General features: G+C 43.2%; 1 protein-coding gene across 1 annotated transcript in view; it reads right to left on the bottom strand.

Annotated features, from left to right (window-relative positions):
- Positions 1–20698, bottom strand: part of tspan9a (tetraspanin 9a) — a gene marked incomplete at both ends in the record, with an annotated part of 68548 nt that overhangs the window by 6903 nt on the left and 40947 nt on the right. The window contains 2 exons of the mRNA XM_079224245.1: positions 5649–5723; positions 8495–8686. Of these exons, the coding sequence (XP_079080371.1) occupies positions 5649–5723; positions 8495–8686 (267 nt within the window). The remainder of the gene's footprint in view (positions 1–5648; positions 5724–8494; positions 8687–20698) is intronic.

Raw genomic sequence — 20698 nt, 5'->3', positions numbered from 1 at the left:
TTAAACTTAATGATCCAGATTTACCACTAACGAGAAGCAGACAAATGACTGCAGAACAAACGGCAAAAGGGATTTGATCATGCAACTCTCCCTGAAAAAGGAGCGGATACAAACTCATTCTTTGTTGTATTAGCCTACTTCTTCTGATGAGGAAAACTAACTTCATGACTGAAGCTCATGTTACTTGTACTGGAAATTGTTCACAAATAACACCATCTAACTCCAGGTTACTTTTCTCTGAGAGTCACCACCGGGCATATTGACAACCCCCTGAGACACGGCTCATATTCTCAATGCATAGATAAGTCCATGCTCAGCAATACAGGCCAGCGGGCTCAACACACAAGAGTCACAGACAGGGAGAAACTGAGGGAGACATGCAGATATAAATGTTGACAGGGCGATGGAAGGAATAGGCTTTTCATCCAAATTGGTGTGTGTTTTCTGTCACTGTGCACAAACGCGGAGAGCAGGGAGTGGGTGGTGGATCGTCTGATAAACACCTGTCTGCCTGTCACTTGCGATGCTGTAATAATACAATACAGCCAGTTAGTACTGAACTTAGCAAATGAGTTATTCAAATTATTCTTCACTCATTTTTTTTCCAGTTTCTTCTGTGATTTAAATAATACAATATTTTTTTTCAATTTTACCAAAATCTCACAGGCATCTTTTTTTCCAGAGGCTTTATCCCACAGAGACATTAATAATTCCTGTGCAAGAACTCCTTCCTGACAGAATGTGGCCCCAGATCTGGTGACAGGTAAACACCTCGGGGACCAGGTCCACTGGGACTTGTGACATGCAGACATGGAGCAACACTGCTTACTCATTACCGGAGTGCACTGCCATGACTGAGCCCATTTAAAAAAAATGTCAATGTCAAAAATCTGATTTATTTGTTAGTCGGTCAATGCACCGTACAAAAAAAAGTGTCGCGATATTTTTGTTTACCCCAGTGAGATTCGCTTGTATTTCTTTCTCATTAGTTTTGCTTCTGAGAGCAACTCACAAAACACCAGAAAGTATTGCTTGTTTACAGTAGGTGGTGTAATGGGCGTATAGAAGAGCAATTAGTGTATTGTGTGAGTTTAATTCACTTTTGCCCAACCGCTATTTATCACTTTGAGGGATTACAATCTTCAAACAATGTTTAATTCCAAATGAATCACAGTCTTTGCAGTCTAATTTCACTAAAGAAAAAGACCATCAACAGACTATGCAGGAGGTTCAGTAAACATATTACCATTCTGAGACAAAAGCTAACTAAATGAAAACACAAGCCACCTGTGAGATGAGACAAATGGTACAAATATAGCCAGATTAAGTTTCAGTAGTCTGCCACCTTCTGTGCACACTGACAGAAGAACAAAGCTTGGAGACACGCATGAGCCTGCCATACGTAACGGAGGGAGCGACAAGGCACGAGTCAAAGAAAAGAAGCAAAGAACACCAACTTCTCAATGAAAGATAATCTCTACCAAGTCCTGAGAAGAATATCTGGCTCCTAAATTGCTAAATTCTTCACTATAATCACCAGCTGGCCACTAACTTTGTTTGTCTGCCGTTTGGTGCTGGGTAGGTTGAGTAAAGTAGGTTTTTAGAACTTTGTGGCTTAAAGCAGCTGCTTGCTGTGGCCAGGGAACATGTGCTGAGTGGTGGGAGGGAACCAACACAGTAACATTGAAGGCGATAGATTCACTGTGGGTTTGTCACAAGGAGACCCCTTTCATACACATGATCCATTGTTAATATGACAAATATTGATATTACAATAGCCACTTCAAAAACTCCTTCTTATACTTGCACATTTACCCTCCTAGAACCAGGGCATACTCTTAACACAATATAACACACCATACTCACTATTTGCACTCTGGAAAACCATGATGGTTCATGGGAAATAACACGGTAAGCACATCTTTTGATACGAAAAATGATAGCTTATTTGTATCATAACATTTAGGTCAAGTTATTTTGGTTATGGTTGATGTAAGTCTCGATGACCATAAGTTAAAAACGGTGGAGAAAGGAAATAGGAAAACTATAACTTGGAATTTTCCATTAAAGCAGGCTTCAGAATCATGTCAACGGTAAAACTGGAAATGGACACCAACCCTGGCCTTCACTGTAAAAGAGAGCACTCTCGACGGGCCACATTTCCACTTGACAGGCCAATTTCTATTCTACAGGATTCACCTCCTCTCCTCCCTTTCATCTCGTCTTCAGTCATTAAATATGACTCATTCTGTGAAGTTTTAAACAGCTGCACATCGAAACAAATTGTCACTTATTTTACTTTTTCTTCAAAAAAGCAGGTATTGTTTTGTTCTGTTGGATCACACAGACTCTGTTGGCTTATCTTCAGTCAGCTGTACAACAGTATTTTAAGAGTGTTTGCTAAAAACCAAAACACAAAAGTGGCAGTCACAACCCATCTTCCATCATTACACTCGGCTCCACAATCATTCTTGGGTCACGTGTTTATTGTCAAGTCGCACTGGCAGTAATTGCCACGTCCATTGGCTACGGACCACGGGTACCGACGCTAACAATATTTCACTGTTGCTCAAATGACTCAACTCTGGACAAGTGCGTTAGCTAACTGCCCGGAAAGTGTAATAAATGATCTGGAGAGAAGCAGCATCGCAGCCAGAGGTCCCCAACAGCACATCATTAAAAAGGATACTTAATTCCCTGAGTTGCTCTGCACGCCTGCGCCGAGTAGCCTGAGGTTGTGGCACTCAACAGAGCGAGGGGAAGACCCACACTACTTCTCTGTAATTGGTCTGGAAAAAGATAAAGCATGGCCAGGGATTGAACATAATTCCTGTAAACTAATGCAACACATGACTAGATGTGTGTGCCGGTTGTCTGGGTTGTTAGTTAGATAAATCATGGATGTGGCAGAATCTTCTCTGCTTTCTGAACTAGTCCTTAATGTGATTAACCTTCCATCTTCCAACATTGCCTTTCTCCTAACTCTCTTTACAAAACTTTACTGGAACACCACACTTTTGTCCTCTTTTGATTCTCCCCTTTATACTATATGTATGTACTTATACCTCTTTCCTCTACACATTGCCTCCTTAACACATTACTTTTCCTCTCCCTCCCTCCCTAGACACCTCACCTCACATTTTCTCTCACACGTGTCCACCTGCTTTCTCTACATGCTCCCTTCCCCCCGTGCATGTTCCCTTCTCCCTTCACTCTCATGAACATGCTCTGGTGCTTCCCTTCTCTGCTTGCAAGGTTCTGCTTTCTCATTTTGAGCTAGTTAACCTAAACTAGAGTTCGGCTCGGCATGTTGGGTCGACGGAGGCACAATGAGGTCACATCGTTAAAGACGGATGGTTGTAATCTGGTTTGTGACCCAGCCATCTGCTGTAGTCAGCTGGTTGCTAACTGCAGGCCCAGCCTTTAGTATGCTATGGCCTCTACATGGCATTTAATCAGAGAGCTTAACACCACTGGGCTGTCGAGGGAAAGAGGGGTACCTACACATAAGCCATACCTGGAGGCAAGACTGCTGGATTCAGGGAAGAGGAGAGTGACATTCTCCATTAAGAAGAAAGAGCAGAACCTCTTAAAATGGATTAAACTGGTGGAAATGAAGAAATAAGGGGGAGACTAAATGAAAACAGTGGAAAAAATGTCTTCCTCCAGCAAAACCACATACTATATGTTCATTTCTTCCCTACATATCGTCGACAGCTTGTCACCCGGAAAGATCACAGTTTGTAGAGGCGTCACTCATGACTTAAAGATGACCTATTTGAAAGACTAAAATATCTGTTTTGCAGGCCTCTGACGATACACATTCAAAAGCTGCCAACTACTGTATGTCTTCCAGACTTGTTAATAAATGCCTTGTGATTAGAAGATCAAATAGAAGAAGTGAATTAGTGATTCCTCTGATCACAGCCTGTAGGAGAGGATGAGGAGAGGCTCACACAGCATACATGATCTCACTGGAGAGAGGCATGTCAAGAGAAGAGAAAAAAACAGAGCAATGTCTGATGGCCTTGTGTGATGGAAAGTGATTGCCCTTCATCCAATCCGGACATTCTTAACACATAATGCAGTATCTACTCACAAAGCTGGCAACCACCTTGACTATATTTTTCACCAGAAACTGCTCTATGTCTAACCTCACTGTAGCTCCACTTCATGTCTCTGACCACTTCTTCATCTCTTGCTCTCTCCCACTCTTTGGAACTGAGAACCCTCCCACATCATCCGACTCTGCACCTGTCCGTCGCAACATTCACACCGTCTCTCCCTCCTCTCTGGCCTCGTCTGTTCTGTCAGCCCTTCCTTCAACTGACTCTTTCTCATTCATGCATCCTAACTCTGCCACAGACATTCTCCTCTCTACTCTGTCTTCCTCTCTTGATTCTCTCTGTCCTCTTACGATGTAATGTATGCCACTTGGAGAATGTCTTACTTGGAGGAAGTCTGAAAGTGTCAGCTCCGATTTCTTATGATTTGCTGTAATGACCTTGCTTTCCACTGACATTTGAAGACCAATAAAGGGAAATATATTGGTAAGTGATTAGCCTTATCATAGTTTAACGTCCCATTAGGGTCTAATGCAGGATAAACACAAACAATACATCTGCCACCCTCTGGTACTGGTGTGAATCAGACAGTTCTCCCCGACTAATGCCCCATCCCGCACTAATGCAGACCCATTTAATTTCACATTTAAGAAATCCTCAGCCCTGCTTGGCTATCTTTTCCAGACTTCACAGGTGATGGGAAGGCACTGCTGGGAAGACAAGAGTCTCTCTATTTAAACTCCACCAGAGGGATCAGAGTTTGGACTTTTTTTCTCTCCAGAGTTAAGCTGGTAATATTTTGGAGATAAGGCAACAGACATATTTACTCCCGACAGGGTGTGCCTCCGAGACCTGATCCAAATCTGAGAATGGGTTTGCTGCTAAATGAATTCCTTCATCTGTCTAAGAGACTAAGTTTGCGCAATAACCTGAGAACAAAGAGTGAGAATTAGCCGACGCCCCGGGGGGCAGGGCGACTTTGAATATATAAATAGACAGATCTATCAATGACGCGTCCTTGAAAACAGATAGAAGTCTTCATTGCTTTCCCTGCACAAGACATTTGTCATGTTCAGGATGAAACTTTTGTGGGGCCATTTGATTAACCAGAGTATAATCTAGTCTCTTCATGGATGTCAGTAATCTCCAGAGCTTTACAGAGCATCATCTGTTGCCACCACACATGCATTCACCTGACTTGAGCCCCTGTGGGGTCATGGGAAATGGGCTGGGGCCGATTACAGGGAGCCAACTGGTGGGGATTGGGCTGCATTTTGCGGCCTAACCTTTGACTGCTGAGACATTCAACCTCCTCAAGATACCCGGAAGCAACTGGCGATAGATAAGTTTATACCACTCACACTTAATTACTTCATGCGGTTGCAAATACTCAAGTGTGTGTGTGCTACTGTGTGTGTGTGTGTGTGTGCAGAACAGACATCCACTCTCCAAGGCTCGGCTGTTCAAAATGTGATGTATGCCTGACAGCCGTCACACATACATGGATAAGTCGTGGTGAAGTGGAACAATAACAGACGTTGGCTTTAACATCGAGGCATAACATGGAAAATGAAACTAACTTACCTTATCTGAGTACACAAAGAACAGGATGAGCAATATCAGCTCTGCCAGGAGAATTATCAGCAGGACAATGAAGAACTGTCAGAGAGAGGGAAGAGAGCCTTATTTTAACAATTGCTTTGGCAGTATTACTAATTTGCCTTGTCATGCCATTGAAAACATGTTGAAAATAAAGCAGAGGCCTCTATTGCAGTCATTTGCGTCTCTGCGTGCAACAGAAGGTGAATAAAAACATCAATTACATGACTGTAGATGACATACATGACAGTTTACAACATACATTTTTCATTGCGCACAGCATCTGTGATTTGCAGTGCTTTTGATTCATGCTCTACCTTCAAATGTAATGTGTGAAATTCCTTCTGTTTATGCATAGAAACATGATCTGTCAATTCAGGTTAACTACATTCTTTGATATTTTGTGAAAGAAGCTCATTTGCTTTCTCGTAGAGAGTAACTTGGGAAGACATATCTGTAAATATACATATGAAACTACAATCGTCGGCCGGTTAGCTTAGCATTAAGCCTGGCTCTGTCCGAATGTAACAAAAATCTTCCTCCCAGCACCTCTAAAGCTCCCTAATTAACACGCTATATCTTCTTGAACCTGGACAAAGCACAAAGTGTAAAAAGGACACTTAGTTTTATTGGGAGTCATTTGCAGGATTGGAGTCCCTGCTGGCTGCCTGGCAGCTGTACTAACCGCCACAACGGGACTGCAGGATGCTACTTAGCCCAGCCAAGAAATAGCCCTCAAACAAATACAATATCACTTGTTAATTAGTGAGCTTTAGAGGTCCTGGTATACATATTTATTTATGTTTGGACAAAGCCTGTTTCCCTCCGTTTCCTGTTTATGCTAAGCTAAATTAACCGACTACTGGCGCTAGATTCATATTTAGCATTAGTGGGATCTATCTCCTTATGACTGTCGGCAAGAAAACAAACATCCATATTTTACAACATGCTGAAGTATTCCTTCAAGGTTACAGTCGGTGATCTCAGTTTGTGGACAGAATACACAGCAACACCGATTTCTCAATGATAATAAAAGACACAAACTCAAAAACATTCAAATAAGATAAAGAAAGACAGAAAACAAGAGATAAAGGAGGAAGTGGGAGAGACAGAGGGAGGAGAAAAGGAGCATCTGAGAGCTGGAGGGCTTGTGGACGTGTAAGAGGAGGGAAAGAAGGCATAATACCTCCCTAGATTAATTTCCAACACAGCCTTGCGTCTCATCTACCATTCTGCTCTCCCTACTTGACTCCCCCTCAGCTCAATATTTACCGAGCTCTTCTGCACAGTATGGGAGGAGGCAGGCAGACCTAGATTCTAGAAACCCCCATTAATTCCACACTCATTTGGGAGGAAGAGGGTAGGCTATTATTTGTGTCAAGGCCCAAATGAAATAGTAACAACAGTTTTCTGGGTTGCCAGTTTAGCGTGTCACTTTTGTGCTTCCACAGTTGGGTTGTCACATTTTCCTGGTGCTGAAAGTTAAAGGGATGGCTTCTGATGATGATGTGTGAGGTAGTGTGTGTATATATTCATATGCACACACAGCTTTGTGGGCGTATGGGTTTTAAGGAGTTTCTGCCAGATATTTCAGTGTTATCTCTCCTTGCTTTCTCTATTAATTTTTTTTTAAATTTGTCTCAGTGAACATTTTTTGGCAGCAAAAAAGACAGAATGAGAATGTACTGCAAAGGATGTCTGGGCTTTGAATATTTCTAATCCAGAGAGAGTTGTCCGCAGAGAAACTTCAGAGACAACATGTCAAGGTAGAGGCTCAGATCTGTTTGCTGCGGGAGATCTAAACCCACTCTGATGTTTCCACGTCCTGCTCTCGCCCCCCACACCCTTGGGTGCGCTGAGCCGGACAGACATGCGGAGAAAAAACAACAACAGCTCCTAGCAGCCACCGCTGCACTAAACAGCATTATCATGGCTAAATATGAAACGCTGCCACACACTGATTACCTAATAAAACGAAATCTCGATTTCCCCATTTTTTTCTCATTTCAAAATGTCTCTCTTCCTCTCTGCTTCACAGTAGTTAGGCAGGTGAAGGAAGCCATGTCGAACACTGAGGATTTGGTGGGGCTTTTGACTGATGCAAGAGCTTCAGGGGATTGAGCTGTTTGTGATGTTAAGTACCCAAAGCCGAAACTCCACTTCCCATTTAAAGTTCCGACACATGAAAGTTTTCTTTTCTTTTTTGCGGCGGATTCACACTAATCATTCCACTGGGTGAACTTTGGTAATTCACTTTTTTTTTAAGATAAAACACTGCCAAGACAGAGGAGCCTTTGTCATGAATAATAGAACTTTCTCAATTATTGAGCACAAAAATATCAAGTGCTTTTAGTGCGCTATGTACGTACAGTAATTAAACCGCGCTGGGGACACAGAAGGCCTGACGGCTCTTTTTGGGATGTGACCAAAGCCACGGACATGTCATGAACGCGTTGGTGTTGATTTGCAGAAAGGGAGAATCTTACACAGTTCTAATTTTCCTTTAAGAGCCCCTGAGGTTCTACACAATGCAGAATAAACTCCTTTGCTGAGGTTCTGACTGGAAGACCAACACAGATACACTGCTGAGTTCCCGCCGGCCTGCGACCAGCATGTGTGGGTGTATAAACAGCCACACATGAGAGAGGTCGTCTCCACAAGGCATTTCTGTCAATATGTGCATGGCTAACATGGTGGGAATGTGAGAATATTCAAAGGAGGAGGGGAAGAGTGAGAGCAGAGTTTCAGTGTGTGAATTAATCCTGAGACAGTCGCCTATATGTGGCCCATTTATAATGAGACTTTGCGTATAGGTAATGTATTGGACTCACGCTCAGAAGCAGGCACTTGTTCTCCTTGATGGCACCCAGGCAACCGAGAAAGCCCGTTACCATGACGATGGCGCCGATGGCGATGACCATGTTGGCAGCCGACAGCGAGGGGAATGAGGGCGAGAAGGTGGCGAAGCTGCCCTGTGACACAGAGAGCCAGATGCCCACGCCGAGCAGCCCGCAGCCGCATAACTGCAAAGGAAAGAGAAGAGAGCACAAGGTGAGCAAACCAACTGCAGGTAAGGGTTTTCAGGCTTAGTTACAGCAATTATTTACAAACAAAAGTTAATTTTAAGCTCTCCCCTGCCAGGAATTGCTCATGACATAATGATAGACCTTCTGAACAATAATGCAATCCCAGCTCAACTGCAGACACAGTCATCCATCACCAAACAGGTGAGGCTTTTACACCAATTAAACCTGTGATAGGCCAATAACAGCTCCACAAGAGCAAAAGTTTGACTTGGGCTGCGCTGATTTTGTGTGTTTGAGCTGATTACGTTAAATCCAGAACAAACAGAGATGTAATTACTGCCACCCTCTGAAACAACCACTTCTGAGCCTTCCAAAACCGCCCGCAGTAGACTTGAACTTCACCTAGAGGGAGCAGTTCACTAATTCCCCTCAGTCTGCACGGCCGGGCTCCCGGTGTGAGCTCTGCAATGTGAGTCCATTAATGCAAAGAAGTGTTTATGGGAGGCTTTGATTGCCCAAGTGTCCCATCTGCTGATGTGTTAGTCCATCTATCAGAGATAAGAGCCACACAGCACGCCCACCACTCTGTGAAATATAGGCGAGGAGGTAAGTGGTGACATTTTTGCCTGCACCTAATAGAACGAAATACCCAAGGCAATCTTGCTATGAATAAAAAAAGAAAAGAAAATCCCAAATGAGGGGGAAATATGGAACGGCACCGTGGTAAATCATTGGACCACGGCTCTTTCTACCCCTCTATCCACACCGCTCCCTTCCCCCCTCATCTTCTCATCTTTGCACCACTGCTCCAGAACACTTTAATGCCTGTCAGCAAGTGCATGTAAACACACACACACACACACACACACACACACACACACGCACACACACACACACACAGTCATTATCAGGTAAGAGTCATGAATAAATCTCTGCTTTCTCTTTTCTCTTTCAAAACAAATTAATGAATCCACCACACGCAGCGTTACACCTCTGGATCTGACAACGTTTAACAGATAAATGGCATAACCGACAACACACCTAGAAATGTGCTGCAGCTCTTTCCCAACAAACACAAGCCTCCGTCTGTTGATCGGCTATGTCGCGCCGCAGCCAAACAAGGTGACTTTAAGCCCATTACAAGTCCGACAAACTCATAGGTGGCTCTCAGAGAGGTGAGGTGATGATGTGTAAGAAACTCTTTGGGGTTTTAAACGCAAGCCTCATGAGCTGGTGAGAGACACCTCGGGCCTAATGGGTCCTCTAGGATCTGTAGATAAGTAAAGTTCAGGCAGGCCCCTCTCCTGTGTCAGATGAGTGCAGTGTCACTGTCATCAACCTGCAAACTTTGAGCAGTGAGGTTTGACTTTGTGCAGGCCGTGTCCTCCGTGTCCTCCAGTTGGTATATGGGAGGACACTCGGGCGGCTGAATGAAGCACCCGCTCTCCTGAGGAAGAAATAATGACTTGATGCAATTAAAAGAGAGGGCACAGAGAGAAAGAATCTGGACTGCATGGGCATAAATGGCGCAGGATGCATAGAAGCTCTATTTGAGAGTTGACTGCGTTGCCCAGGGTGGGATTTTGTAAAAGTTGAAGCTCCCACAAATAAAGTCTGAGTGCTGCCGTCAAGGTTGAAGGCGAGGGAGGCTGAAAAACACGGCCCCGCCCAGCAGACTGCAAGAGAAGGACGCTTGTTTAGTCACATATAGATGACAGTAAAGTCGCATTGGATTTCTCACCCAGAAGGAGTGAGTGGTCTCAGAAGGTGCTGGTAAGACTTTCAATCATCTGTCATCTAAATAATTCAGAGGCCACTGTATTTGCTGGGAGGCCCCCGCTGGCCCTTTATGCTTCTTTGATTAAAAAAGGTGGAATGAAGGCGTCAATTGAAAAGGCTTGTAAAGGTCACGTCCCCAATGCAGAGCGGCTAAAATACGCTATCACTGCTGACACTCCACAGAAGGATAGATTATGAAGAGCGGGAGGAAGGGTTCGAGGACGCAGGGGAGGAATTTATAAGAGGACAGATAGATGGAGTGGACTTAAAGCTTGCGAAGGGAACACAAGGAGCTTTAAGAGTCCGAGTGGGGAGGGTTACAGTGCCTTCACTTAATTGTGTTTAATGCCCAGGGAAGGGAGCTCCTCCATGTGTGTCGCTCTTAAAGTGACCGTGAAACCACCCAGCCCCGGCACAATCTGTCTGATCTGAGCCGACCAGGAGTAATCTCTGCCCTGCTTCCACTACTACTACAACAACAACATGCGGCCTTTGGACCTTTGTGTCGGTGCCACAGGAAATACCTCCAGTATAAGCTCTGATCGCTTTGGTTATCTGACCTTGGCGCGTGCGTCTGAGATTGACCTGGAGGCTCTCCGCTGAGCTCCTTATCTACTTTTAATTGTGGGGCGGCCATGTTTTGATATCCCATCTGCGGGGGAAGGATCAAGGAATCCCCAAATAGCGGGGAGGATTGTAAACAGTCACGGAGAAAGCTTTCTATTAAGGCATTCATTGTTATTACATCAATCGGAGCAGAGGATGCTGCAGGGTTATGATTCACATTTGGGTTAATGGAATAAATTGGCCTATTACCATATTTTCTGGGTAAACAGAAGAAAAAAAGTTTACGCGATGATCTTCTTTAACTCGCGTTTGGTCTGAATGACGTGATGTAAGTCAATACAGCGACTGATGAAATGTACTTTTCTATAGTGAAGACTATAGTGTTCACACTTTATGAAAGTGCTACCTTGCCTCTGTTTACACATCTCACATGTCCTCGCAGTTGGGGTCCCTCTCTATGCCCCTTGACTTAAGCCAGCATAATGCCACACGGCAATTTAAAAAAATCTGTGCAGCTTGCATGGTTGCTCTGAGCTATTAGTCTGCTTTCACAATTCATGTATGCAACTTTGCAGAGGGCGGACCTTTCATCAAAAAACTGAGGGCGACACATGACGGCTTGCCAGGTCCACTAATATTTACATTTTAACAAGCTTCAGTGAGGGACAGCGAGTCTTTTAGCCCTCTCGATTTTCAAATATTTTATTTTAAGGTTTAGCAACACTGTCAAAACAACCTGGCTGATTCGTCTCGTTGACGGCCGCATGGATCCGTGCAGCACAGAGACTTTTGGAGGCTGATAAAAACCCATCTTCCAGCTGTGATAATGACAACTTATTTGCAGTCTGGAACATAAAAGATGTCGCTCTAAACACTGAATTGAATTTGGAAAGTGAACAGGAGAAGTTAACTTCTGACAGGAGGGAGGGATGCTGGTCGTGTGAAATATTGTGCTTCAAACAGTGATATTTTTTCCAAAAATCAATGACAAAGGGTGAGAGCAGACAGCAGGAATGAGTGACCTTTTCATACGTGTTGGGCAGTATTTTGAGCGCACTGCCATGACAGGACAGAATGGAGTCTGGTTTCTAAATGTCATTTGTGGAAGGAGTGACAAAAGGAGCCCAGCAGTGAGGCGAGGAGTAGAGAGCGACATTCACTTTCGGGAAGAGGAAATTGGAGGACATGAGGTGTGAATCTATCTAACTGGATTAGTCGGGCCCCGCTGTTTGTCAGAGGTGTCAAGTAACGAAGTACAAATAATTCGTTACTTTACTTAAGTAGACATTTTGGGTATCTATACTTTACTGGAGTATTTATTTTTCAGACAACTTTTTTTTTTCCTTACATTTTCATGCAAATATCTGTACTTTCTACTCCCTACATTTTAAAAATAGCCTCGTTACTATTTAATTTTGGGTTGTTTTCACTCCGGCTTGTCATCGTTCAAAAAGAACACACAAAAAAACCTCTCCGCCCCGTTGCCCACAGATACGTGGGCAACGGGGACACACCAGCGGACAGAGAGCGTCGAAAAATATGTCGCGTTAAAAGTAGACCGCTATATCTGCGTTTTAAACGCTCCCAGGGTGAAGATGCAACAGAAGCTCTCCTGTGAGGAGCAACCAGAGTTCTCCGGGTGAAACGAGCCAAAGTGCTCGTGTCTTCTACCAACAATGAGCTGCTGGCTTCACATAGTACAAAAGTACAAAGTACACGGATATAAAACTAAGTCATTAATAAATACATGGACAAATGCCTGTACTTTCGGGTAAATGGTTACGGTACGCCGTTAACAGGTTAAGCTTGCGCATGCGCGATTTGACGTGACGCCGTGAGCTCGTCTTTTCCTGCTGTTTCTCAAAATAAAAAAACAGATCTAAGCTCAATATTGAGCATGAATTGAGAGAGGCCGTATCAAATCTACAACCCCGTTTATAACATGTGTGTAGAGGAAAGCAGCTCACTGTAGCCACTAATACTGATATGTGATGGCTCACATATCTGCACTCATTCTGTTTTGTTTGGCAAAAAAAATTAAAAGCTTATTGTTTTCCACAATGAGCTATTTAGTAGTAACTAAATATGAGTTATTTTTTGCACAGATAGAACTTACACAAAACATTGTCTGATGGGGCAATCTGATTTACTTTTCTTTATTCTGTTATTTATAAAAGCACAGAAGAGTCACACAATTATGTTGTTTACAAAAAAAAGTTTGAGAACCACAGCTTTAAGTGTTTGTGTCGGAGTCGCCGCCTATTTTGCACTATTACAATACTTATAGGCAACTAGTTATCATGTTTTCCGCTCCATGAAACGCATGTTAATGCTCAGTAGTACACATATGGTACTTTAATGTATTTGCATTGTAATAAAATTTGATCATTTTAAATGGGCATATATGCAGCTAAAACAGGTAGCCTAGTGCATCCCACATTTTTCAACATAACATTTTAAAACATTATAGTCATTATGGCCTTTAGAAAAAGTATTGTTTTGGGGGGAGGTGGGGTAGTGCACTATAGGCCCCTGAGAGGCGGCTTAAGAGTTTGTCCTTAATGAGGAAAAAAATTCCCCTTACATTACTTTTACTTTTATACTTTTAAGTAGTTTTGAAACCAGTACTTTTACACTTTTACTTAAGTAAAAAGCTTGAGTTGATACTTCAACTTTTACAGAAGTATTTTTAAACCCTATCTATACTTCTACTTGAGTAATGAATGTGAATACTTTTGACACCTCTGCTGTTTGTGGCCCTTTAACAAGCTCAGGGTGTTCAAGAACTGCAATAATAGCATGTGAATCAACTGGAAGGCAACTTTTCAAACAGGAAAGAGAGGTGAAAGGGGTCAAACCATAAGATGTGTGGAAGAGGGTTAGACAGTATTAAAGCCAGAAAGATTGGATGCGCACGTGAGATGTGTGGAAGACAAAGAGAGGTTGAAGAAGAAAATAGAGGCTGACCCTTCATCCGAGTGGCTGGTTCAGAGAATTATCAGTTGCTGCAGTAACTGGCTCAGTGACACGGAGCCACTCGACACGGGACCCCACTTCAATCTCCCCCAGAGAGGGGGTGTGAGAGAGGGCTGTCCATTGTGTGTGTGTGTATGTGTGTGTGTGTGTGTGTGGAGGCTGGATGATATTGACCCGTTAACACGCTGAGCAATCAGAGAGGTTACAATCCTGTCATAGAGAATGACAGCTTTTGTCAAATTACCACTGTACTCGGAGGCTCAACTCTCCTCTGAATGAGTTTGTAAAGTTTGATTGAGTGAGTGATATGTGTGTGTGTGTGTGTGTGTGTGTGTGTGTGCGTGTGTGTGTGAGAGAGAGAGAGCATTGAGAGTGTGTTGTGTTGGAGCCTCTTACTTCAGTTGCTTTAAAACAGAGTAAATAAACAAACGAAGGCGTCTTTTACACAGACATAATAAGCCTCCATAGACATCTCCCGTGCTATACTAAAAACTAACCTTTTGTTGAAGTAATTAGAAAGCACTTCAAATAATACAGCACAATAAACCATCAAATTGGGTAAAATGCCAACCTTTCTGCACTGCTTTAGAATTGAGCCACTTTATCTCTTTACGATCCCCTCTGCCCTTTACGGCAACTCAATCTTTCTTTTTATTGGGAAAAAAAAATCTTTTCTCTCCTGCGGCACACAGCATCTTCAGCTTTAGCATTGATTTTGCACTGAAATGAAAACCTTCGATAAAAGACGATTCTTTATTTCTCACCATATGATCTTGCGAGCCTTTGATTCATGTTGCCATATAACTACGAAATAGCTTGCCAACTACAGTACGAGAGGGAATGAGAATCACGGAACAACAAACATAACAAAGCAAATGTAAACATCAAATAGGAAGGAAAAAAGCCTGACAGTAAACACAGGCTATTTGTGTTTTATACCCAGCAAGTGGAAAAGGTCTTCTTTGAGGCCTGCTGTGAAAGAAAAATGGTTCATTTTGAGAATAAACTCTCAGGAGTGTTCGTGTGTACTTGTCAGAAAAGGATTTCATCCTAATAAATAAGTACGTTCACTGTATTTATCCTCCACGGTGGTCACATTAGAGCAAACAAAACAAAAGCCCACTTTATATTATCTTTCACGTTAGCAGTCTTGAATACTTTGACTCACCTTGTCCGTCTTTAAAAGACTTCAGAAACTTTCGGGGTTTAAGTCCCTTTTATTATTAATGGCCAATAGTTTGTTCAATAAGGAACAAGGTCATTTAATCCCATTTTCTTCTCATTGAAGCTCAGCTTCACTACAAAGCACCTGATGGCTGAATGGGGCCAAAAGAAACCCATGTGTATGTGACAATAGCAGCACATGACACTTCATTTGAATGGTTGTTTGTTGAATTCAAGTACACAATATGTATAATTATAGACAACATATATTCATTTCAACAAGCCACTTAACAGCAACAAACAATTTTCTTACATTCAAAGAGTCCAAAACATAACTAAGTACACAACTTTCTTTTGTTGTGAGCTAACTGCACCAGGGGAAGCAAACAGAAGCTGCGTTTCCATCCTTCTGTCACCAACTGAGTATTTTAATGGACAACAGAGAAGTGAATGCTGCAATTGTGGTTTGAGTTTCTATAGACAGTTTTATTTGTTTTACTTCGGAATAACTTTTTAAGACAAGGTAAAACATGTTTTTCTTAAGTGGAACGTGTTAATAAATATGGATAAGACACTTGGAACTAGTGAAGCTGCTTAAAAAATAACAAATCCTGAACAGGTAGTAAATTGTACATTTCTCAGTGAAGCATGGCTACTCATAGTCAAATGAAACCCGAACCCTTCCATTACGAGGCCTGCATGTTTCACTACATCTTTATTGGGGGAGTTTTTCCTGATCCGATGTGAGGTCCCGGGACAGGGAAGTCATGTGTACAGATTGTAAAGCCCTCCGAGGCAAACTAGTATTTGTGATGTTGGGCTATACAAAATAAACTGAATTGAATTGAATTGAATGACGGTAGACAAGCTAAGCTGAAGGCAATACACAGTTTTACAGTAAAACTCCCCATCCCTGTCTCGCTACGCTTCCTGAAGGCACCTCAGTCATCCCCCATTGAATAGTGCATAGCTGATGTCAGTTGTATAACAAGTAAATGGGTCTCTGATGGTGGCTGCGGGAAACAGTGCTTTCAGGCCCAGAATAAACACTTTGAATTCAAAAGGCTGAGACAGATGCAGGGCATGAGATTAAAAAGCAATATTCTGCCTGGTTAAAGTTTCATTCACAGACTGGAGTCCTGGTGGATTCACACAATGCAAGAGATTACCTACAAAATCACACCGACGGGTCGACTGATAACACAGCTTTCTATGAACGCATACAATTTCATTTGGAGACAATTAAGCTGTTATGGGGTCAATTACATACACATCGAAACCAGACGGCAACCTCTGGGTCTGTAAAATGATTTATATTGGCCAGCAGGGGGCGACTTCTCTGGGTGCAAAAATAATTCTAATTGTATATAATTATATGAGAAAATTACCTTACTTTTCACTTGATTCATTACCTCAGTAAACATTGTCAACGTGAGTTGATGGTCTATCATTATTTTCAAGTGTTCTTCAATACAGTAGGATGCTCATTTTGTAAATGATGGCTCCATTTAGAGCAGAAATAGACGATGAAGCACGGTGCCGTCCAGTCTGACAGTTGTCTGTGTTTCTGTCTTACAACTTCCACCCTTTCACAGTTTTCAGTTCTCTGAAAGTTAATTGTAACATTTCGGTTGCCTATAAATGATTCAGAGTTCTGGTGTACTTAGCTCCACCCTCCCGTGTCACTTCTGGTTGAAATACAATACAATATAAATGAAAAGAAGGTGAAGGTCGTAATGCCGAACTTAAGCCTATACAACTGTAGTTCACACACCCCAATAGGTGACGTCATGGTGACCACGTCCACTTATATACACTCTAAAGTATGATTCAATTGACTTTCAAGACTCAACCTGCAATCTAAAAAAAGACAGACGAAAAGACTGGGCTCGCTGATATGTTTTCATATAGAAGAATTCCCACAATCCATCATGTGCCTCTCGTCCAGCATCCAGAATGGAGCAATTCTGTGGTGGACGCCTTAGCCGGGCACTTTAAAGAGGGATACGAGATTACTCTGCTGAGGGTCTGGTATTCAGCGATGCACCCATCAAGGATGCAGGGTTTGACATGTCTCCTTCCATCTCCCTCTCGCTTTCTCCCGAGAAGAGCTGAAAGGCCTATTCACCGCAAAGTGACTAAATCAATTGCGCCAAGAAGAATTAAAGATAGACAAGCCTTTTTCTGCCTGTCCAGAGCCATCCCTGCCGTCTGCGCTGACACGTCCACACACTTTCACACCCGACAATAGCCTCTATCTACCCTGAGAGGACGAAGCATGAAAGGAAAGAAAGCCAGGACAATGGCAGAAGAAACGCTATTAGACATCCCTGACTAATTCTACTGTTAAATCTGTCCCATTCCAACAAGACTCTTCAATCAGCCTGAGAAACCCACAGGCACTTCAATTATGCATTGAGGACAAGAAGGAGAGCACGAGGAAAGGGAAAGTCCTCCCACGATTGTAGCTAGAGAGCGAGGAAGCGCTGCTTGCCACCGTTAGCCAGAGGCAGTGAGAGCGTAGATGGAGACGCTGACATATGCGGAGGGAAATGGGGCCTGCAAGTCAAGTCAGAGTACAAAGCCCGGAGCCAAAGACCAAAGCCCAGGCCCAAGTACAGGTCAACACTACCACAGGAGAGCAAAGCTGCTTTACTTCATGCTGCGGATGCGGCGTGGATGCAGAGATGACAGCTGTCCCGTCTTCCTGTTATAGTATCTCTTCCCAGTCAGCTGAGAACCGAAGCTTAGAAACCCAAAGCATTCAGTCCTTTAAAGAGATGAAGGACCAAAAAAATGTTCTAATGAGGACAACGAGATATAAATACATAAACTGAGCTGATTACAGAGGGAGACGTTCCTGCACAAGGCGCTAATTAAATGGGAATATTGCCGCTTGCTGTTGACATCAAATGTGCTTATGAAGATATCTTACGAGGCATTTGCATACAATAAAAAGTCAATGCGTTAAGAAGAATAAATATCTATTCATGAGAAGGCTGGGTCCTTTTACGAGTGCCTGTTTTCCTCAACATGAACTGTCTCTCCTGTAGAAGCACACAAACATTTGGTCCGTATAAATATCTTACTCTGGTCTGCCAGTGCAGCCATGCCGAAAATCCTCAGAGGCAGGCAGGCGGTTGGACGCTCTCCCATTGAGTTTCACTAGTTGAAGGGCTTAATGAGAATGCTGGCTCAGCAGAGGTAGTGCATGGCTAGACTTGTATATTAGACAGGTTGGACACTCAACCTGTTCCCCGCATAGCACCTAGAGCAGAGGACCAGAGGGCTGGAGGAAATAGGAAGCCCCCAATGCACTATATGGAAGTTTCTGTGTGCTGTAAGTAAAAGAGAAAGCTGGCGTGTAACACTCAGCACATTCCTCTGCTGCTTTTCACCCCTCGAAGTTTTAATATGAGCCCAAGTCAATGTCACCGTGGAGGTCAAAGACTTGTGTGGGGGAATCTGTTACAGAGCTGTCCGTATGCTTAATACACCCACACCGGTCCACTGGAGTTCCCATCTCACAAAATAAGAACCTACACTGGCAATATCAACAATTATAGTGGAATATGTTTTCCCTAATAGGCATAGGGACTTTGTGGCAACTGAGGTGACCTTGCCTGGCTATATTTGAGACTGCCGGAAGAGCAAAACATGTCGTTGCAAATGTATTTCAAGTGTGTGAAATTGTCAAGCCAGAAAATTTGGTGAAAAACAGCCCTGGGATCTCTCCCTGGAAATGAAGGAAGCAATTGGGCAACGGAGGAGCGTTGTTATAGTTTTATCTGCAGGGTCAGTCGGTCTGACTTTGTGCAAAAACAGACAGGCTGCAGGGTTCCCCGTGAGCTGTGAGGGGAGAAAGGTGATAGTGAGCGTGCCTGTGTGAGTGTGTGTGTCCGTGTCCATGCAGATGTGTGTGGTATTAGAGAGTGTATTATCGCATATGCACTTGACAAAAAGCGCAGAGTGTGTGCGTGGCCTTGCTGCAGGGATGGTCTGAGTACTGCACAGCCCTCCAAGATCTGACCGGCTGCTGCTCGAACACAACATCCATTAGAGACACTGGCACAAGCACATGGCCTAACGTTTCGCCGCAACGTGATAAAGGCTTACCCACACTCTTAATGACCAGGAAGGATTTCTTTTGCCAACGGCTATAGTGACTGTAAATGCAAAAAATGAGGGGGTGAAGCCCAACTGCGGCGGTGCAAAAGCACAGCGTGTCTATTCTCTGTTTGGGCTTTCAGATGCTTTGCAGCAGGGGGGTGGAACACATCTTTAACAAATGCATAAGAGTTAAGAATATGTTTATTCCTAGAGCAGCGGTACTGTGAATGAAAACACCCCTGTTATGCAATGCGAGGCATTATGCATCCCTGGAGGGGCAGAGGGAAGATGAAGATGCAAAATATGCACATGGGCTTAAGTGAAAACCAAAGCACCAGGCGGATGTCTAGCGAGAAAAGAGGATATTCAGATTGAAAGACATATAATCAATAGTTGCTCTGCATGCCGTGCCACAGGGCAAATGACTGTTTCCCTGCACTTACTGTATAAAGGGCTTTTTTAATACCCTTTTCTCTTCACACTGTAAATTATTCACTACACTTTTAAAGGCAGAGCTAAGGGAACATACTGTGGTGGGAGAGGTTCGCTAATGTTATTACACCCTTTCCTATGAAGTGATTAAGTAGCCTGACAGTGTACAACTTAGACTTTTATTATTGCCCCTGTTCCCCATCCCCTTAAATCTTATTTGTCCCCCCTGTTGCTTCCTTTCATGGTGCAGGGATCACTTCTTTCCCTACTCATTTCAACCCAAACATGTTGCAGTGCATCCTCTTATTCATGCCATAATTCATGCTTTATTGCGACAAAAAAGAAAAAGAGCTCTGGGAATATTTGCAGGCCGGCTGGAATAAGTAAATTCTGCAGAAATACCACCTCTCCCTCCTTCTATCCCCTCTCTTTTTGTCATGAGTTTGCAGCGGCACAGATCCTGGAAGGTTGACCTTATTCCATGTGCCAAACTGACTTCACTACGGAGATAATACACTTAGAGTGTGAGAGAACACGGAATGAAAACAACACCTTACATTAACCAATACAGAGAGACAATCTGTATTCAAGGGAGGTGCGCTGTGTCCAGGGGCACCATCTGAATGTTGATGACGCTCCGTCTGCATCTGGTGCTCATCCGGAGGGGGCCGGAGTGATTCTATTTCACCTTTGGCATGACAGCCGCAGCGCCCGAGTCTTGTCTAAAGGCCAAAAAGCTCTGCTCATCCATCATTATGAAAACCTGTTCTTGATTTAGACAAGACCGTGAGGTACAAAAAAGAAAGAATATTGACGCAAGATAAAGCCTCGACAGCTGTAGCGTAAAAAAAAAAGACAGTCCTGAAACACTTCATTTTATAAAAAAAAAAGAACTCTTCAGCTTATACTGAAAAAAGTCAAACTTCGTACTTTTAATGTGCCTCAAATGACATTGTAGTGCCATATGGTGAAGCACTAATC

The sequence above is a fragment of the Taurulus bubalis genome (genome assembly GCF_910589615.1).
Source record: "Taurulus bubalis genome assembly, chromosome: 9".
NCBI lineage: Eukaryota > Metazoa > Chordata > Actinopteri > Perciformes > Cottidae > Taurulus > Taurulus bubalis.
The sequence above is the reverse complement of the archived record's forward strand: the minus strand, read 5'-3'. Positions and strand labels throughout refer to the sequence as shown.